The sequence below is a fragment of the Dipodomys ordii genome, unplaced genomic scaffold (assembly GCF_000151885.1).
Source record: "Dipodomys ordii isolate 6190 unplaced genomic scaffold, Dord_2.0 Scaffold101, whole genome shotgun sequence".
NCBI lineage: Eukaryota > Metazoa > Chordata > Mammalia > Rodentia > Heteromyidae > Dipodomys > Dipodomys ordii.
Window position 1 is genome coordinate 40,777 of NW_012267317.1, and position 16,625 is coordinate 57,401.

The 16,625-nt window shown below is 45.5% G+C and overlaps 1 protein-coding gene across 1 annotated transcript in view; it reads right to left on the reverse strand.

The window, feature by feature from the left end:
• Ube3c (ubiquitin protein ligase E3C) overlaps positions 1 to 16,625 on the reverse strand; it is a 139,420-nt gene that overhangs the window by 33,704 nt on the left and 89,091 nt on the right. Inside the window, exons 12-17 of the mRNA XM_013027202.1 lie at positions 15,772 to 15,858; positions 14,005 to 14,162; positions 13,669 to 13,901; positions 3,447 to 3,551; positions 1,564 to 1,651; positions 1,192 to 1,289 (exon numbers count right to left, since the gene is read on the reverse strand). Of these exons, the coding sequence (XP_012882656.1) occupies positions 1,192 to 1,289; positions 1,564 to 1,651; positions 3,447 to 3,551; positions 13,669 to 13,901; positions 14,005 to 14,162; positions 15,772 to 15,858 (769 nt within the window). The remainder of the gene's footprint in view (positions 1 to 1,191; positions 1,290 to 1,563; positions 1,652 to 3,446; positions 3,552 to 13,668; positions 13,902 to 14,004; positions 14,163 to 15,771; positions 15,859 to 16,625) is intronic.

The window sequence follows — 16,625 nt, forward strand, 5'->3', positions numbered from 1 at the left end:
AAAACAAAACAAAACAAAACCAAAAACCGCTCATTGTAAAAGTCCCATTACAAGACCTAGTGGGAATACTTCCATAATGACATAATACATAGGTTATTGATTGTGAAAATCAAGCATAGGGAACTCAGGAAGTAGTTGCTATTTGTAGTTTTTGAAGCAAAAATGCCAACAGTTTCTAAAGCAAATGCCCAGGAGTGAGGAGGCCTAACCAACACTTCTTGAAACCAACACCAAAAATTCTTAAAAAAAAAACTAAATATAGTTAAGTGATTGCAAATAGAACACATTAGATTATGTTTGGGAACAGATACAAACAAATTCTGGTATGTGGGTGAAAATCACCAGGCAAGGAGGTACAGTATCTGCTCATTTTTATTTTGTATAAAGTAGTGTTCATGATATGCCACTTCCACTCGAATGAATCGAACATACCTTTACAAAAAGTGGCATTCTCAGTAACAAATTCACTTAGAATCCATGATCAGGGGCTGGGAAGGTGGCTCAGTGGTAGAGGCTTGCCTTGCATGCCTGAGGCTCTGGGTTCGATTCCTCAGCACCACATAAGCAAAAAGAAAAAAGCCGGAAATGGCGCTGTGGCTCAAGTGGTAGAGTGCTAAACTTGAGCTCAAGAGCTGAGGGACAGCGCCCAGGCCCAGTACAGGCCCAGGCCGGGTACAGGCCCCACGACCAGACCCAAAAAAATAAAAATAAATAAATAAATAAAAAGAATCCACGATCAGAAATCTGTTCATCTAACAGGCCATTCAGCCAGCTGCAACTAAGGGAAACCTTTCCGTTTGTGCCATGAGGTACCTGTTGTGTTTCATCAACTACTGAACGCTGTTACAACCTAATGAGAACACAGATTAGACAACATCAGGGGTCTGTTGGCTGGTGTTTTGAGGGGGGTGGTGTGTGTGGTTTGAACTCAGGGCCTCATACTTGCTAGGCAGGCACAGGGTCTCAGATTTATGCCAAGGCTGACTGGAACTGCAAGCCTATTTAGACACTTAGTTTAGCTGAGATGACAAGTATGTGAATCCCTCTGTATTTACTGGTGGAATGGCGTTGCTCACACTCTTTGCCAGGACCTTGCTGAGGAATGCCTCCCACTAAGCCAGGACTCCAGGAAGAGCCCTCCATACCCAGGCTGGGGCATTAGCTGTTTACATAAGGTGATCACTGACATACCTTCACTCGCTCCTCAAAAGGAACCACGAAAGGCAGTTCTGTCAGGATGGCAAGCTGCCGCTCCTCAGACACGGACAGTGGCGGGGACTCCAGACCCACTGCAGTATTAGAAGCTCATTAGTCCACACTCACTGTCAGACAGGCCCCAGCAGTCTAACGCAGCTATCTACCCCCAGCGCCCCAGACCCAACCTAAACGTTTTTCAGTCTTCCTGGTCATGTGAGCGGTACCACAACAGCAAGGGCAGGACAGCAGGCCATTTTTTTGTGGGTGATGAGACTAGCTCATGGGGCCAAGACCCAACCTGTGGAAGCACAGGCTGCAGTGTGTAGAGGCGCTCCCGGAAGCCGCCGGGAGGTAAGGTGGGCTCACCCTCCAGAGCAGACTGCAGCGGGCCGATCCTGCCCATCCGCCGGAACCTCCAAACGTGCCTGGAAGCAGGGACGTAGAGCTGGGTGACCTGAGGGGACCAAACTGGTGTCAGCACCTCCTTCTGACCCACAAGGACCCTGGCTGGGCTTCCTCTACTGCGAGACAGGCTGGACCTTGCTTCTGTTTTGATGAACTGGCCTGTGGAGAGCTGCGGGAGCCGCGACCAAAGACGGCTGCAAAGGCAAAAATGGCAGGGCCGCGTGGTGCGGCTGCAACCTAAGATGGCGCGGGCTCCCGCCTTCCGTCTTCCTCGTGACGAGTGCTCTCTGTAAAAAACAACTCCTTATATGGCTATGACCTGGCTCCTAGTTTGCTTCCGTGTTTGCAGCCCTATCAGTATATGCCACATGGCGCTTCAGGATTGGCCATCCAGGAGGCTTATAACCGGAGCGCGGGGCGGATGGGGAGGAGAAACAGGAAGAAGCGGGCAGGAGAGAAGTAGGAGGGAAGGAGAAAAGTAGGAGAAGCAGGAAGAAGAAGCGGGCAGGAGAGAAGTAGGAGAAAAGAAGCTGTAAACAAGGTCCTGAATAAACCGTCTGAAAGAAGGACCTGTTGTCGCGTCATCCTTGCGGGTCGAGGCGGTCGTGACACTGGCCCTCTCTGCCCTATCTAGTCTGCACTTGCTTGCTTCTCCTATGCCGATTCTTTTTTTTTTTTTTTGAGTCCGGTCATGGGGCCTGAACTCTGGGCCTGGGCGCTGTCCCTCAGCTCTTCAGCTCAAGGCTAGCGCTCTACCACTTGAACCACAGCACTACTTCCGGCTTTTTTTCTTTTTGCGTATGTGGTGCTGAGGAATCGAACCCAGTGCCTCAGACATGCAAGGCAAGTGCTCTACCACTGAGCCACCTTCCCAGCCCATGCTGATTCGATTTTTAAACTGAATTGATAACTTTTATTTTTCCTTATTTTGCCAGGCCTGGGGCTTGAACTCAGGGCCTGGGCGCTTTCCCTGAGCTTTTTTTGCTCAAGGCTAGCACTCTACCACTTGAGCCACAGTGCCACTTCAGGCTTTTTCTGTGTATGTGGTGCTGAGGAATCGAACCCAGGGCTTCATGCATGCGAAGCCACATTCCCAGCCCAATGACTGTTTTATTCAATAATAAACAGTATCAGGGCATAGCAAACAGTCATAATAATACAATGCTTTACAAAAAAACCATACTGAAAGCATCCTTATAAATTTGTTCAGAGTGCACTACAGGTATAACTATGTGAACTATGTCACTGATGTTCTTCTGTGCTGAGCTTTCTTCTTTTTTTCTTTCAGTAATGGGGCTTGAACTCTGGGCATGGGCACTGTCCTTGAGCTCTTCAGCTCAAGACAAGTGCTCTACCACTTGAGCCACAGTGCCACTTCCAGTTTTCTGGTGGTTAACTGGAGTAAGAGTCTCAACAGACTATCCTGCCCAGGCTGGCTTTCAACCATGATCCTCAGATCTTAGCCTGCTGAGTAGCTAGGATGACAGGCGTGAGCTATCAGTGCGTGGTTTCTGTGGTGAACTTTCTAGAGTAAGGATGAAATGGGGATGATTTCTATCTGGCACCACCCCTCATTTCCTGGGGACTAGCTTAAGCTCAGGTCAGCAGCCCACTGCGAGGGCCTCAGACCTCACTGACGTACACAGACTGAGATGGGCCATAGTCACAACACATCTGTAACCGAGAGAAAAGCAGAGTCCGCTCTGCACGGCTGTGACAGGGTCAGGCTACAAGCTCACTGCAATGAGGTACAAAATGAGTAATAACTCAAACAGTTTCAAGGGATGTACTCTCCTGAAAGACGAGGACTGAAAAACCATTCTGAAGGCAGCACACCACAGTACCTTATCTGCTTTAATATCCTCTTGCTCTGACAGCCAGTGGTTCGGAGGACAGAAGCTTCTCCTTGTGTCTCTGGACTTCAGCATTTTCACCAGGTTGGTGATAACCTGCAGGGAAGGGCAGGTCTATATCACAGACGCACTGTGCACAAAAGCTGGAGCACCACTCAGACTCCTCAAGGAAACAGGGCTCAAAGTCTGCTGGTTGAAATTTTCAATGCTTCTCTAAGGAAAGGGTTTGGGCTTCGACCGTGTTAAGTCTGATGCCAAATTTCAGTAGAATTCAAATTCACACGAGCAGAATTTTCTTTACAGGTTCTATATTGTCTTAAGTTTGTTTCAAACAGCTACATTACTTGATTAAAACAACTAAAAATGAAAAAAGAAAAAAGGGCTCAAGCGTTCCCAAACCAGGGTAGGTAAGAGACCTTCACAGCAAGGCACCACTGGCTTATCCCCGCTACGCAGGACTGAGGTTCAAAATCAGCCTAGTAGGAAAAGTCCATGACACTGTTATCTTTAATTAATTACCAAAAAAGCTAGACGTTGAGCTGTGGCTCAAGTGATAGAGAGCTAGCCTTGAGCAAAGGGAGTGTCCAAGGGATGAGTTCAAGCCCCAGGAACAGCACACACACAAAATGAGCACTCCCTGCCTTCTGCAATCACAAGCGTGTGCTGCAAGAACAAAATAATTACCTGCCAACAAAGAAAGGAAAGTGAACTCCAGCATACACACATAATGGTCTTTATTACCTGTAGAGGAGATGGTGGTCAAGTTTTGAAATATTTAAAACTTAGAATTAGCTCATCTGAGATTAAAATGCCACTCTGACATTTTTTTCTAATTTTTATTTTTATGGCCTGAGCTAGGGCTTGAACCCAGGGCCTCAGCACTGTCCCTGGGCAGATGCTTTTGCTCACAGCTAGCACTCTACTACTTGAGCCACAGTACCACTTCTGGCCCTTTCTGTTTAAGTGGTACCTAATATACTTAGTTCTTGAGAGTTAGCTTTAAGTTTCCAAAGACTGGATCTTAGAATAGTACAGACATGTTCTGTTTAGGGAAGAACCTCTCTGAAATGTCATGGCTTCTGTCCATTTTCACAGTAAATAGATATTTAAATCAGACAATTAGGAAGTGGCACTGTAGCTCAAGTGGTAGAGCGCTCGCCTTGAGCTGAAGAGCTGAGGGACAGCGCCCAGGCATAGAGTTGTCAAGCCCCACAACCAAAAATCAATCAATCAATCATTCAGATAATTAGCCACTGTGTTGAAATGTGACCTGTTCACAGAGCCACACTGTTAACAAAGGCTGTGTTTTCTAGGAACTGTTAGGTTTCTTGCTTGTTGTATCACCCCACAGAACCTGACCATCTGCGTGAGACTACCACCCAGGAGGCAAAGCCTCGCAACAGACACTGAACCCGACCACAATCACAGACAAGAGGCAGTCTGCCCAATCACAGGAAGTAAAACACCCCCACCCCAATGCTGCTCCCTTACCCTCCTGTATTTAAGAGTGTCCTTTGTGTGGAGTCTTGTACAGAATAAGCAGCCCCTTGAAGAATTAACTGTGATGTTCTGTGCTTCTACTCAGTTCTATGCTTCTAACAGTTTTGTTGTTGTGTTGTGTTTTTTGTTGGGGGAAGGGGTAGAAGGTAATGCTGGGGTTTGAATTCAGCACTCTGATTACTAGGTAGGTAGACTTCTCTACCAGTTGAACTTCACTTCCATGTTAACTCTGTGTGTGGGGGGGGGGCGGGGGGGCTTGACTCAGATTTGGATGCTGTCCCTAAGCTTTTTGTTCAAGGCTGGTGTTCTACTATTGAGCATGGCTCCACGTGTAGCTTTTTTGATGGTTAATTTGCAATGAGAATCTCAGACTTTCCTCCCAGGGATGGCTACAAACCTTGATCCTCAGATTTCAGCCTCCTGAGTAGCTAGGATTACAGGTGTGATCCACTGGCACCCAGCTTTGATAAAATTTACCAAAGATAAAGTCAACATCTATATCCAGAACTAGCCATCCACTCACCAGTTTAAAATTATGATTTCAGCTGTTCATGTTCTCATAATCTTTTGGGTTTTTTTGGTCAGTCGTGGGGTTTGAACTCGGGCCTGGGCACTGTCCCTCAGCCCTTCAGCTTAAGCTAGTGCTCTACCACTTGAGCCACAGCACCACTTCCAGTTGGTTAATTGGAGATAAGAGTCTCACGGCCTTTCCTGCCCGGGCTGCCTTTGAACCGTGATCCTCATATCTCAGCCTCCTGAGCAGCTAGGATGACAGGTGACAGCCACGAGCGCCCAATATTCTCATAATCCTTTTTTTTTCCTTGTCGGTCATGGGGCCTGAACTCTGGGCCTGGGTGCTGTCCCTTAGCTCTTCAGCTCAAGGCAAGCGCTCTACCACTTGAGCCACAGCACCACTTCCAGTTTTCTGGTAGTTTATTGGAGATAAGAGTCTTAAGAACTTTCCTATCTTGGCTGGCTTTGAACCACAATGCTCAGATGTCAGCCTCCTGAGTAGCTGCTATTACAGGTGTGAGTCACCAGTGCCTGGCTAGTTTATATAATTTTTAAAGCTTATCTACACAGACATTCCATTTTCATATATTTGTAGTGTGGGTAAGTTTTTTTTTTTTTTTTGGTAGTACTAGTATTTGAACTTGGACCTTGAGCTTGCTAGGCAGGTATTCTACTACTAAGTTTTGACACTGAAAGTGAATCTGAGAAAAATAAACATGTTTACTTTTCACTTCACAAAATTTTGTGAATGAACCCAGTCAAACTTTCATTATTAAATTTTGTGTTTTCCTTTACATAATGAAGAAAAATGCTAAAGCATCTTAGTTGTACACAAAGCACCTGAGTTGAATTCTAAAGTATGGTCTTTGACGTTTCAAAGCAAAACAAAACTACTTGGACTTGGTTTAGGGCAAAGGGAGAAAGTATCTTCCCCACAGGTCTTACAAAGCCTGTGAAGTAATCTGGCCTGGCCCCACCAAGGCAAATGCAACACATAGCTGAAATTCAATAAAACTAGTTCTTTTTATAGAACATAAGCAGTACCACTAACACAATGTGCTATTGATGGCCTTTGGAAGGAAGAAAGTTGGTTAAACCCCAAGTTTAGGAGGTAGGCTTGTCCTGTTTATTTAGCAAATGAAAATATGGAGTCTAGTCAGATAAGCTGGAACTTCATATAAATTGCAGAACTAAAAAAACATAATTATGCTTCACATGATAACCATAAAAACAAGACCAGTAAGAAATCAGGCAAACAAGTGAAAAGGCACCTGACTTTTTTCTTTTTAGTTGTATTAATTTTCTTTCTTTTCTGTTTATGTGGTACCAGGAATCGAACCCAGGGTCACATATGCATGCTAGGCAAGTCATGAATTCCCAAGCCTACTTATATTTTTTTAAAGTTATGGTTTTCTAGAATTCAAGATTTGATATTTATCTGAAATTATATGGAAAGCTTATAGATATGATATCAAAATACACAAGTATTGAAGCTTTTCAATGTTTAATTTCAAAGTAACTTAGAAGTCGATACATAGTAGTAGAGCACTTAAGCAAAAAAGCCCAGGGACAGTGCTCAGGGATAGTGCTCACTCCAAGACTGGTACTAAACAAATAATAAACACACTCACACACATACACACCTGGGTCATTCATGGGTCTTTAAGGTAGGGAATGTGATAATTACATGAGGGAAGAATACTTTTTTTTTGTCGGTCATGGGGCTTGAACTCTGGGCTTGGGTGCTGTCCCTCTGCTCTTCAGCTCAAGGCGTGCGCTCTACTGCTTGAGCCACAGTGCCACTTCTAGTTTTCTAATGGTTTACTGGAGATAAGAGTCTCACGGACTTTCCTGCCCGGGCTGGCTTTGAACTGTGATCCTCAGATCTCAGCCTCCTGAGTAGCTAGGATGACAGGCCTGAGCCACGGGCGCCCGGCTGGGAGAATACTTTTAAACATTTGACTTCTAGTCTTGTACTGGAGGTTCACACCAGTAATTTTAGATATTCAGGAGGCTGATGTCTGAAGACCATAGTCTGGAGCCAGCCTGGGCAGGAAAAGTCCATGAGGCCCTATTTCCATTTTTTTTCCTGGTCATGGGTCTTGAACTCAGGGCCTAAGCACTGTCCCTAAGCTCCTTTTGCTCAGGGCTAGCACTCTACCAAATTGAGCCACATCGTCACTCCTGGTTTTTTCTGTGATTAATTGGAAGTTAAGAGTTTCATGAACTTTTCTGCTCAGGGTTCAATCGAGATCTTCCTATTAGCCTCCCGAGTAGGTAGGATTACAGGCATGAGCTACTGGCTCCCAGTTTATCATATCTTAATAATTATAAAAGAAAGGATATTCACCTCTGCCAAAAACAAAACAAAACCCCATGAAACAAAACAAAACAAAACAAGAAACAACCAAAAGACATCCAGGCAAACAGACAAGCAAAAACCCCAACCCAGGAAAGGCTGAGTGAAACATGGGTACAGTGCTTTGCACCTGCTGGTTTTAAGGTTGAAGTCTTCCCTTAGTAGTGCCGGGGGCAGAAGCTGGGGTCTCACACATGGCAGGGATCCAACACTGTGCAATGCCCTGTCCTTGTGTCAAAACTGGGTCTTGCCACGGGTCCTGAACCCCGAGTACTGGGATTATAGGCATGGTAACGCACCCAGCAAGGGTTTGTTTTCCCTCTTCAGAAGAAAAATACAAATCAACCCTAAAGAAAGGAAGAATGGCATAGCAGAGTGCTTGCACTGTGTGACTGGACAGGGAGCCAAGAGAGCACATGCCTGTGAGGTAACTCCTGCTAAACCTGGACTGCGTACAGAGACATCTCAAAGCAGGACTTCCCGGCGCCTCACAGAGCAAAAGCAATTATAGATACAAATTACATTTCAGGGAGAGTTTATAAACTTGATAAATGCATAAACTGTTTTAGCCGTGTCCATGAAGGACTCAGAAACTGACCTCAATTCCTACGGTGACAAAGAAAGATGACTCTATCCACTTACAATTCTATGTTCTATGACCAGCCAACAGAGCCTCTCACAAATGAGTTCAGCAGAACCATCGCTGACTGAAAATGAAAATAGTCGGTACTGAAGGAGTCAGGTCTCATCATCTGCAACTCTGTCAAAGTCAATTGGAGGCAGGAAATCATTGGCAAAATGCTTTCACCTTTTTTGGTAGGTTCTATCTTGATTGCTTCAATTCACACTTGGCACTGTAATATACAAAGCTGCTGATAAATTTTATTTTGGCCAGGTGCCGGTGGCTCACACCTGTAATCCTAGCTACTCAGGAGGTGGCTGAGATCTGAGGATCATGGTTCAAAGCCAGCCTGGACAAGGAAAGTCCATGAGACTCTATTTCCAATAAACCACTAGAAAACTGGAAGTGGCGCTGTGGCTCAAGTGGTAGGGTGCTCGCCTTGAGCTGAAGAGCTTAGGGACAGTGCCCAGGCCTGAGTTCAAGCCCCACAACAACAACAAAAAATAAATAATTTTATTTTGCACTTCCTAGAGGAGGGATATGGCTGTCCTCCTCCATAAATAGGGACCACATGGGTTTCCACTATCTTGGGACAGAAGAAGCAATACAACGCTGTCTGGGTGGATGAAGGAGCACTCTTACAAGGGGCCACTATGGAGTAAGCCAGTAGCATTTCCCAAGTAAACATCATGTTTTTTCTTAAAGGAAATTCTGCTAACAGCTCATCCTCAATTATGCTTTGGTTTTTATTATTTCTAGGATTCAACTCAATGGTATGTATAAAATAGTTTGGGATGGGGTTATGTCTCAAACTACAGGAATCCTTTAAAAAGGTCTATTTTAAGTTCAAAGGTCTTTATACAAAATATGATTTCAAACCTAAACCAATCAATCTTAAACAAAATGAATAGACTGTCAGAGCTGGAGATGTGGCTGAGTGGCACAGCATTTGCTTGACATGCACAAGGACTAAGGTTCAATCCCTAAGACCACAAAAAAAAAAGGTGTGTGGTGTAATATGGTGTGTGTTGTGTTTTGTGCTGGTCCTGGGGCTTGGACTCGAAGCCTGAGCATTGTCCCTGAACTTTTTTGCTCAAGGCTAGCTAGGCTAGTGGCTAGGCCCTTTAAGCCACAGTTCTATGTACAGCTTTTGTGGTGGCTAAGTGGAGTTGAGGTTCTTATGGACTTTGCTGTCTTGGCTGGCTTCGAACTATTGGTGTCTAGGTGTGTGGTGTGTGCGTGTGTGTCCTAATTCTTTTTTTTTTGTCAGTTGTGGTGCCTGAACTCTGGGCCTGGGCGCTGTCCCTCAGCTCTTCAGCTCAAGGCTAGCACTCTACCACTTGAGCCACTGCACCACTTCCGGCCTTTTCTGCTTGTGATGCTGAGGAATCGAACCCAGGGCCTCATGCATGCAAGGCAAGCGCTCTACCACGGAGCCAACTTCCCAGTGCCCATTTTACCTAATTCTTAACGCCTTCATTAATAGTGCAGTGAGTCATCCCGGCACACATGAAAGCAGCTTACTATACAAGGGCTTCTCCCCTTCTTTTCATTTTTTGAAGCAGGAATGCTACATAGCTCAAACTGGCCTTGTTTCAGCATTCCCAATGCTGGGGTTAGAGGTGGCTCACTCCTCTTAGCTCCACAGAATTTTCATTTCACATGTAAGCAACACAAAACTGGACCAGTATGGAAATTACCTTATGCAGTATTACCAATGCAGATATTTTTAATGTCCTAAAGACAAGCCTGTCACAGAGAATTATGCAACTCTAGGGGGCTTAAAGACAACTCTGCAGGCTGTTAGCATATATTTATGAGGAAGCATTGCTAGCATAAACCTCAGAATTACAAAAAGATAACATGCTCCCATAATCAAGTCATCTGCCCTGCCCTGCCCCCTCTCTCTCCCCCCTTTCAGTCCCCCCCCCCCCCAGTTATGATGGTTTGAACTTAGGCTTGGGCACTAGATTTGAACCATAATCCTTGGATCTCAGCCTCCTGAGAAGCTAGGATCACACGTGTGAGCCACAGGCTCCAGCTCAAAATCAAGTCTTTTTTGTTGTTGTTGCTGTCTGTCCCGGGCCTGGGCGCTGTCCCTCAGCTCTTCAGCTCAAAGCAACAGCTCTACCACTTGAGCCCCAGCGCCACTTCCAGTTTTCTAGTGGTTTATTGGAGATAAGAGTCTCACAGACTTTCCTTGCCCAGGATGGCTTTGAACCCTGATCCTCAGATCTCAGCCTCCTGAGTAGCTAGGATTACAGGCGTGAGCCACTGGTGCCTGGCTCAGAATCAAGTCTAATAGGTGTGATGGCTTCTTTTCCTTTTATTTTTGTGTGCTGGTCCTGGGACTTGAACTCAGGGCCTGGGTGCTGTCCCTGTGCTTCTGTTGCTCAAGGCTATGTGACTTTTATTCACAGCTCCACTTCTAGCTTTTCTGAGTAGTTTATTGGAGATTAAGAGTTTCACAACCTTTCCAGCCTGGGCAGGCTTCTAACCACGTTCCTCAGATCTCAGCTTTCTGTGTAGCTAGGATGACAGGTGTGAGCCACCAGCAATGGGCTTGATAGTGTATTTTTAACTTAGAAAAACTGCACAATTGTCAATACTGAAGAAAGCAAATACTAAGGACTCAACATATGACTTTAAAGTTTACTTAGGATTACAAAGATAGGTAATTAAAATAAATTGTGCAAACATGTATTACATTAATCTGCACAAATTATGAATTCAATGGTGCATTAGTCCTGTATTCACACAATCAAAACATTATCAGTTACTTTCACTGCTGCTAATGCTCATGCTCCTAAGTGAAATGTGTTGTAAAATCAGGCAGAATGGGCTGCAGAGAGACTCTGGTGGACTTGTAGAATGAATAAGCATTCCTTAATTAGCCCATCAGGTTAAGTGCAAGCATTAATGGGCCTTTCCTAAAGTCTGGCTTGACATCTTTTTCCAAACATGGCCAAGAAGAAAGTTCCATTAGCAATATTAATACAAGCTTAGTTGATCATTTTCATTCAATTAGCTTCTTTCAATTAAATAGATAGCTTGACAAAAGCAGTGATAAAAGACCTGAAGGGACAGCTGATGACTTGCACTGAACATTAGTGTGCGCAAGGTCACTGTGCTAAACGGACTGTAAATCTAGCATTCAATTTGGGAAATGCATTTCTTCTGCTCCCACTCTGCTAATGAGCAATTTTAGCTGACGAGATGTGTTTTCATGGGAAGTCAAGCACCCTTCTCCTTCTCCCTCCCTCTCTTTCTCTCTCTCCCCCCAAACCTCAATAGTTATATTCTCAGTGGCATTTTATTGCCATGGTAACTCTTAACCTCTCGCTGCATGGCTAAAATAAACAAATTTAGAATAATTTATATACAACCTATTATTAAAATATTACCATCCTACCTTTGTTAATCTGCTTTTTAAAGGGTTCAAAAAATCTGTAATATAAGTTTTAGTTAAAAATTAAAGTATTAAACGTGAGTGAGGTGGACTGTTTCCATGGATGGAAACAGAACAGTGAAATCTATTGGAACAGTTTTAGGAAGGAGAGAGGAAGGGAGGGAGGGAGAGGGACTTCTAGGAGAAAGACTGACTGGAATACATGTGCACAAATATCACAGTGACCCCCACCGGCCACCAAATAGTTCATGTACACTTGCTGGGCACTGGTAGCTCGTGCTCAGAATCCTAGTTACTCAGAAGTCTCATCTGAGGATCCCAGTTTTAAGCCACCCTGCACATAAAGTCAGTGAAACTCTTCTCTCCAATTACAGTGACTATCAAAAAGCCAAAGTGGGGCTGTGGCTCAAGGACTGGAGCACCAGCCTTTAGTAAAAAGGCTAAAGGACAGTGCCCTGACTTCAAGCTCCGGGACTGGCGCATGCACACGCACGCACGCGTGCACACACACATTTAAAAGAAAATTATTTATGCTTCACCTACAATACTTTACAGAAAGTGGTTGGGACAATTTATAAAGGATACATAAAAAAAGTTAAAAACAGGGCTTTTAAAACCAAACAATTCTGGGCTGGGGAGGTGGCTCAGTGGTAGAGCGCTTGCCTTGCATGCTTGAGGCCCTGGGTTCGATTCCTCAGCACCACATAAGCAAAAAAAAACATTTAAAATAAAACCAAACAATTCTGAACAATGCAGGCATGGTACTCAGTATACACTCCATGGAAAACGAACTAAATTGGTCATGGAGCTTGAACTCTGAGCCTGGGCACTGCCCCTCAGCTCTTCAGCTCAAGCCTATTAGCACACTACCACTTGAGCCACAGCCCCACTTCTGGTTTTCTGAGTGGTTTATTGGAGATAAGAGTCTCACAGACTTTCCTGCTTGGGCTGGCTTTGAACCGCGATCCTCAGATTTCAGCCTCCTGAGTAGCTAGGATGACAGCCATGAGCTACCACTGCCTGGGTGAACAATGTAATTTGTGGGCAGGGACAGGCGGGGGAAGCTGGAGGAAAGCGAAGGGGCGGCACGGTCACCTCCTGACCCGTGGAACTGACCCCTCCCCCTCTGTGCAGCACCTTCACACCAACAATAAAAACAGGGAACGCTAAAACAAAGATGCTTTTCCAAAAAGTTCTACAACTTAAAAACAATGTCTGAAATGAACCTATACATACTGGACCTTGAACTCAGGGCCTTGCAATCTTGCTTTGACTCTTTTTTGTTTGTTAACCTTGTATGCTGGTAGTAGCACTTGACCTCAGGGCCTCATGTTTTTGCTTGGGTTTTTCTAGTCAGGGCTGACTCTCTGCCACTTGAGCCACACCTCCACTTCGGACTTTTCACTGGTTAGAGATAGGAATTTCACAGCCTCTTTGTCTGGGCTGGCTTTGAATCGTCCCTGATCTTAGCCTTCTGAGTAGCTAAGATTACAGCTATGAACCACTGGTGCCTGGCTCAAACCTTATTGATTCATGTGAAATGAATCAAATGTAACTGAAACCCCTCTGTATATCACCTTTATAATAACAATTCTAAAAAAGAGAAAAATGAATCAAGCCCCAACAAGTCAGCCCCCTGCCCCGAGCACACCTGCTCACCTTGAAGTCAGCGCCCTGCCCCGAGCACACCTGCTCACCTTGAAGTCAGCGCCCTACCCCGAGCACACCTGCTCACCTTGAAGTCAGCGCCCTGCCCCGAGCACACCTGCTCACCTTGAAGTCAGCACCCTGCCCGAGCACACCTGCTCACCTTGAAGAGCTGGACCCAGCGCCTCTGCTCCCTCTGTATGCACTGCTGCATCTCAGAGCTGGTGCTCACCCCGACGCTCTGAAAGGCCACCAGGTACTCCTCACGCACCTCGGGCTTCGTCTCGGGATAGGCCAGCTTGATGATGCCCAGACAGGCGTCGCGCAGACAGCGGGACAGCAGGACAAGCTCCTCCAGAGAGAAAGGCATCATGGATGGCCGTCTCTGGCCTACAGCTGGAGATCCGAAAAAGCTGGAGTGAAAAGATGTACAACTTCCCGCCATCTATGAAAACCCACGGGCCCCATGGGCAGCAGCAAATGACCGCCTAGGTCTCACCTTCGATGGGGTCACCGAAGAACTCATTGTCATGGATAGAAATCAGCGAGTGGCTGAATAGGGAGCTGAAGAGGTAAAAGAGGGGGATGATCCGCCCAGAGTCTTCGAAAGACATGGGGGAGCCCCTGGAGATCACCTGCAGCAACGGCACCATGGACCTTGAGGAGGGAAACAAGAAAAAACACAAAGGGTTATTTTAATAAGATCAGTTTTAGTTTGGGAAGTGATAAAAGAAACAATGCCAGAAATTTTTAGTGAAAATAAAACAGCTCTGCCAGTTATGAATGAAAAAGCTAAGCAAGAGCACAACGCCCCAGGTTCAAAGCCTAGTGTCAGCACATAAAAAACAAGTCAATGTACTCTAGCTCCCTGAAAAGACTGGTAACTAACCAACTTACTTACTATTTGTGTTCCTTAACTGCACGAGGTGAACGCAAACTAACCATTTCAACCTTAACAACAGAAAGTGGAACTGGAGAGATGGGCCAGAAACGTATGGAGGACTGTGTAGCCACTTTCCTGCGATCAACAAGGACTCAAGTGTCCCGCTGCAAACAGTACGAGCTAGTTATGGGAAATAAAACCCAGCATCTACTGAAACATGAACGATTCATTATAACCCAGGGAAGCTGGCCGTGTCACTTACAATCAATGGGACCGCAGACAGGGCTTGCCCTGTGTGTCCCGCCTCAAGGACCAACCAGGAGCACACCCCCAGCTAAAGAAGCTCCGAATAAAATTGTGTCACTTTCAGAAAATGCCACATTTCATCTTAAACTTATTCCCAATGATCGTGTAATGCAACATATATTAGGAATTAATACATTGTTCAAGTTTCTGGAAGGAGTTTAACAAACTAGACAGAACTCAAATTTCCAACTGTCTTTGAAGAAATGTTTTCCAAATTCGTATCTCCTCACAAAGCAGTATTATTTAATGCGATCAACGGCATCACCTTTCTTTCACACCTCATGCCTCATTTCCTCTCTGCAGACGAATGCCGTGCACAGATGATCGGTGATCAGGGGGCTCAGCAGTACCTCTGTTGCTAAGCTGGGGTAAACAATGACTTTATGTCCTAACCATCACCAACCTCTTTACCTCAAGTAAACGTGCTGATCATAAAACCAAGGCAGGCATCCACAGGAGGCAGTAAAGGACAACAAAACCCAGAGTGTGATGGAACACACTCAAGACCAAACTTTTCCTCCTTCTGTAGAAGCGACGGCAGTCTAGTTGTCTCTATCTCTGCTCTGCCGCTCGCTCGGTACTGATTCAAGGAAAATGACCCAACCTTTCTTGAGTTTCACCAGCTTCGGGGGTATTTGTTAAAAGCTCCCTTCACTCACTTAAGTTTCACTGAGGTTAAATGGAACCATGGCAGTCATCCTATCCATCCAACACTAAGCTTTCCCAGGCACGGTGAGATGCAGCTAGAACCCCAGTGCTCGCTCGGGAGGCTGAAGCCCAACAGCAACTGAGGCCAGCCTGGCCAGGCAGTAGTGAGATCCTGTCCCCCAAACCCAAACCAAATGACCAGGATTTAAAAAGCCCATTTCCTTTCAAATAAAGTTCATACTCTTAATTATGTGTGCATACAAGTTAACTGCAAAATGAGGCAGTAATTTCTTTGGCCAACAGGGAAACAATTATTCTAACATGTCACAATAAGCCTATGTAGTACTGAAAAAGACCCCATAGAAGGTTTTACATTAGTTGCGACTTTCCATACACTTGGCTCAATGTGGAAGTCGGCGTGACACATACCCTGTGATCATCTGCGTTGTCATGGAAGAGATGAGAAACCAAAGGTGCCTCAGAAACCTGGCATTGAAGGCTAAGCTGTAGAGGAGCCTGGAAAGAAACGGGGACACACAAGGATAAGCCAGTGGCCATTTAACACACGTCTTAAAGCCAGCACAACAACGAATGCTGTGAAGACAACACACACTCTTAAAACACAAAGAGCACGCGTAGTACAGCCTTCAACAGATGCTGGAGGCTCTGAGACCGCTCCACACAGGGTGTGCTGGGGCTTTCCCCCCACAAGCTGAGCATGCTCTCTCCTGGCAGCATATCGTATCAAAACACTACTCAAAAGTAACACTACTCATAGGCAAGCAACAACACTAAGATCCTCGAGGCGCATTTTATGTCAGTTCCCTTAAACACAAAAATGTCAAAATAAGCCGGGCGCCAGTGGCTCACACCTGTCATCCTAGCTACTCAGGAGGCTGAGATCTGAGGATCGCGGTTCAAAGCCAGCCCAGGGAGGAAAGGTCCATGAGACTCATATCTCCAATAAGCCACTAGAAAACCAGAAGTGGTGCTGTGGCTCAAGTGGTAGAGAGCTCACCTTGAGCTGAAGAGCACAGGGACAGTGCCCAGGCTCAGAGTTCAAGACCCATGACCAGCACACACACACACACACACACACACAAAGTCAAAATATACAAAAAACATTGCCTACATTCTCAGCTATTCAGGAAACAGGAAGGTTATAGTTTGAGGTCTGGGTAAAAATGTTAGCAAGACAGTAACACACACAGGTCCCATGTGGCACATACACCTGTGTTCCCAGCTGTTGGCTAGACACACACACACACACACACACACACACA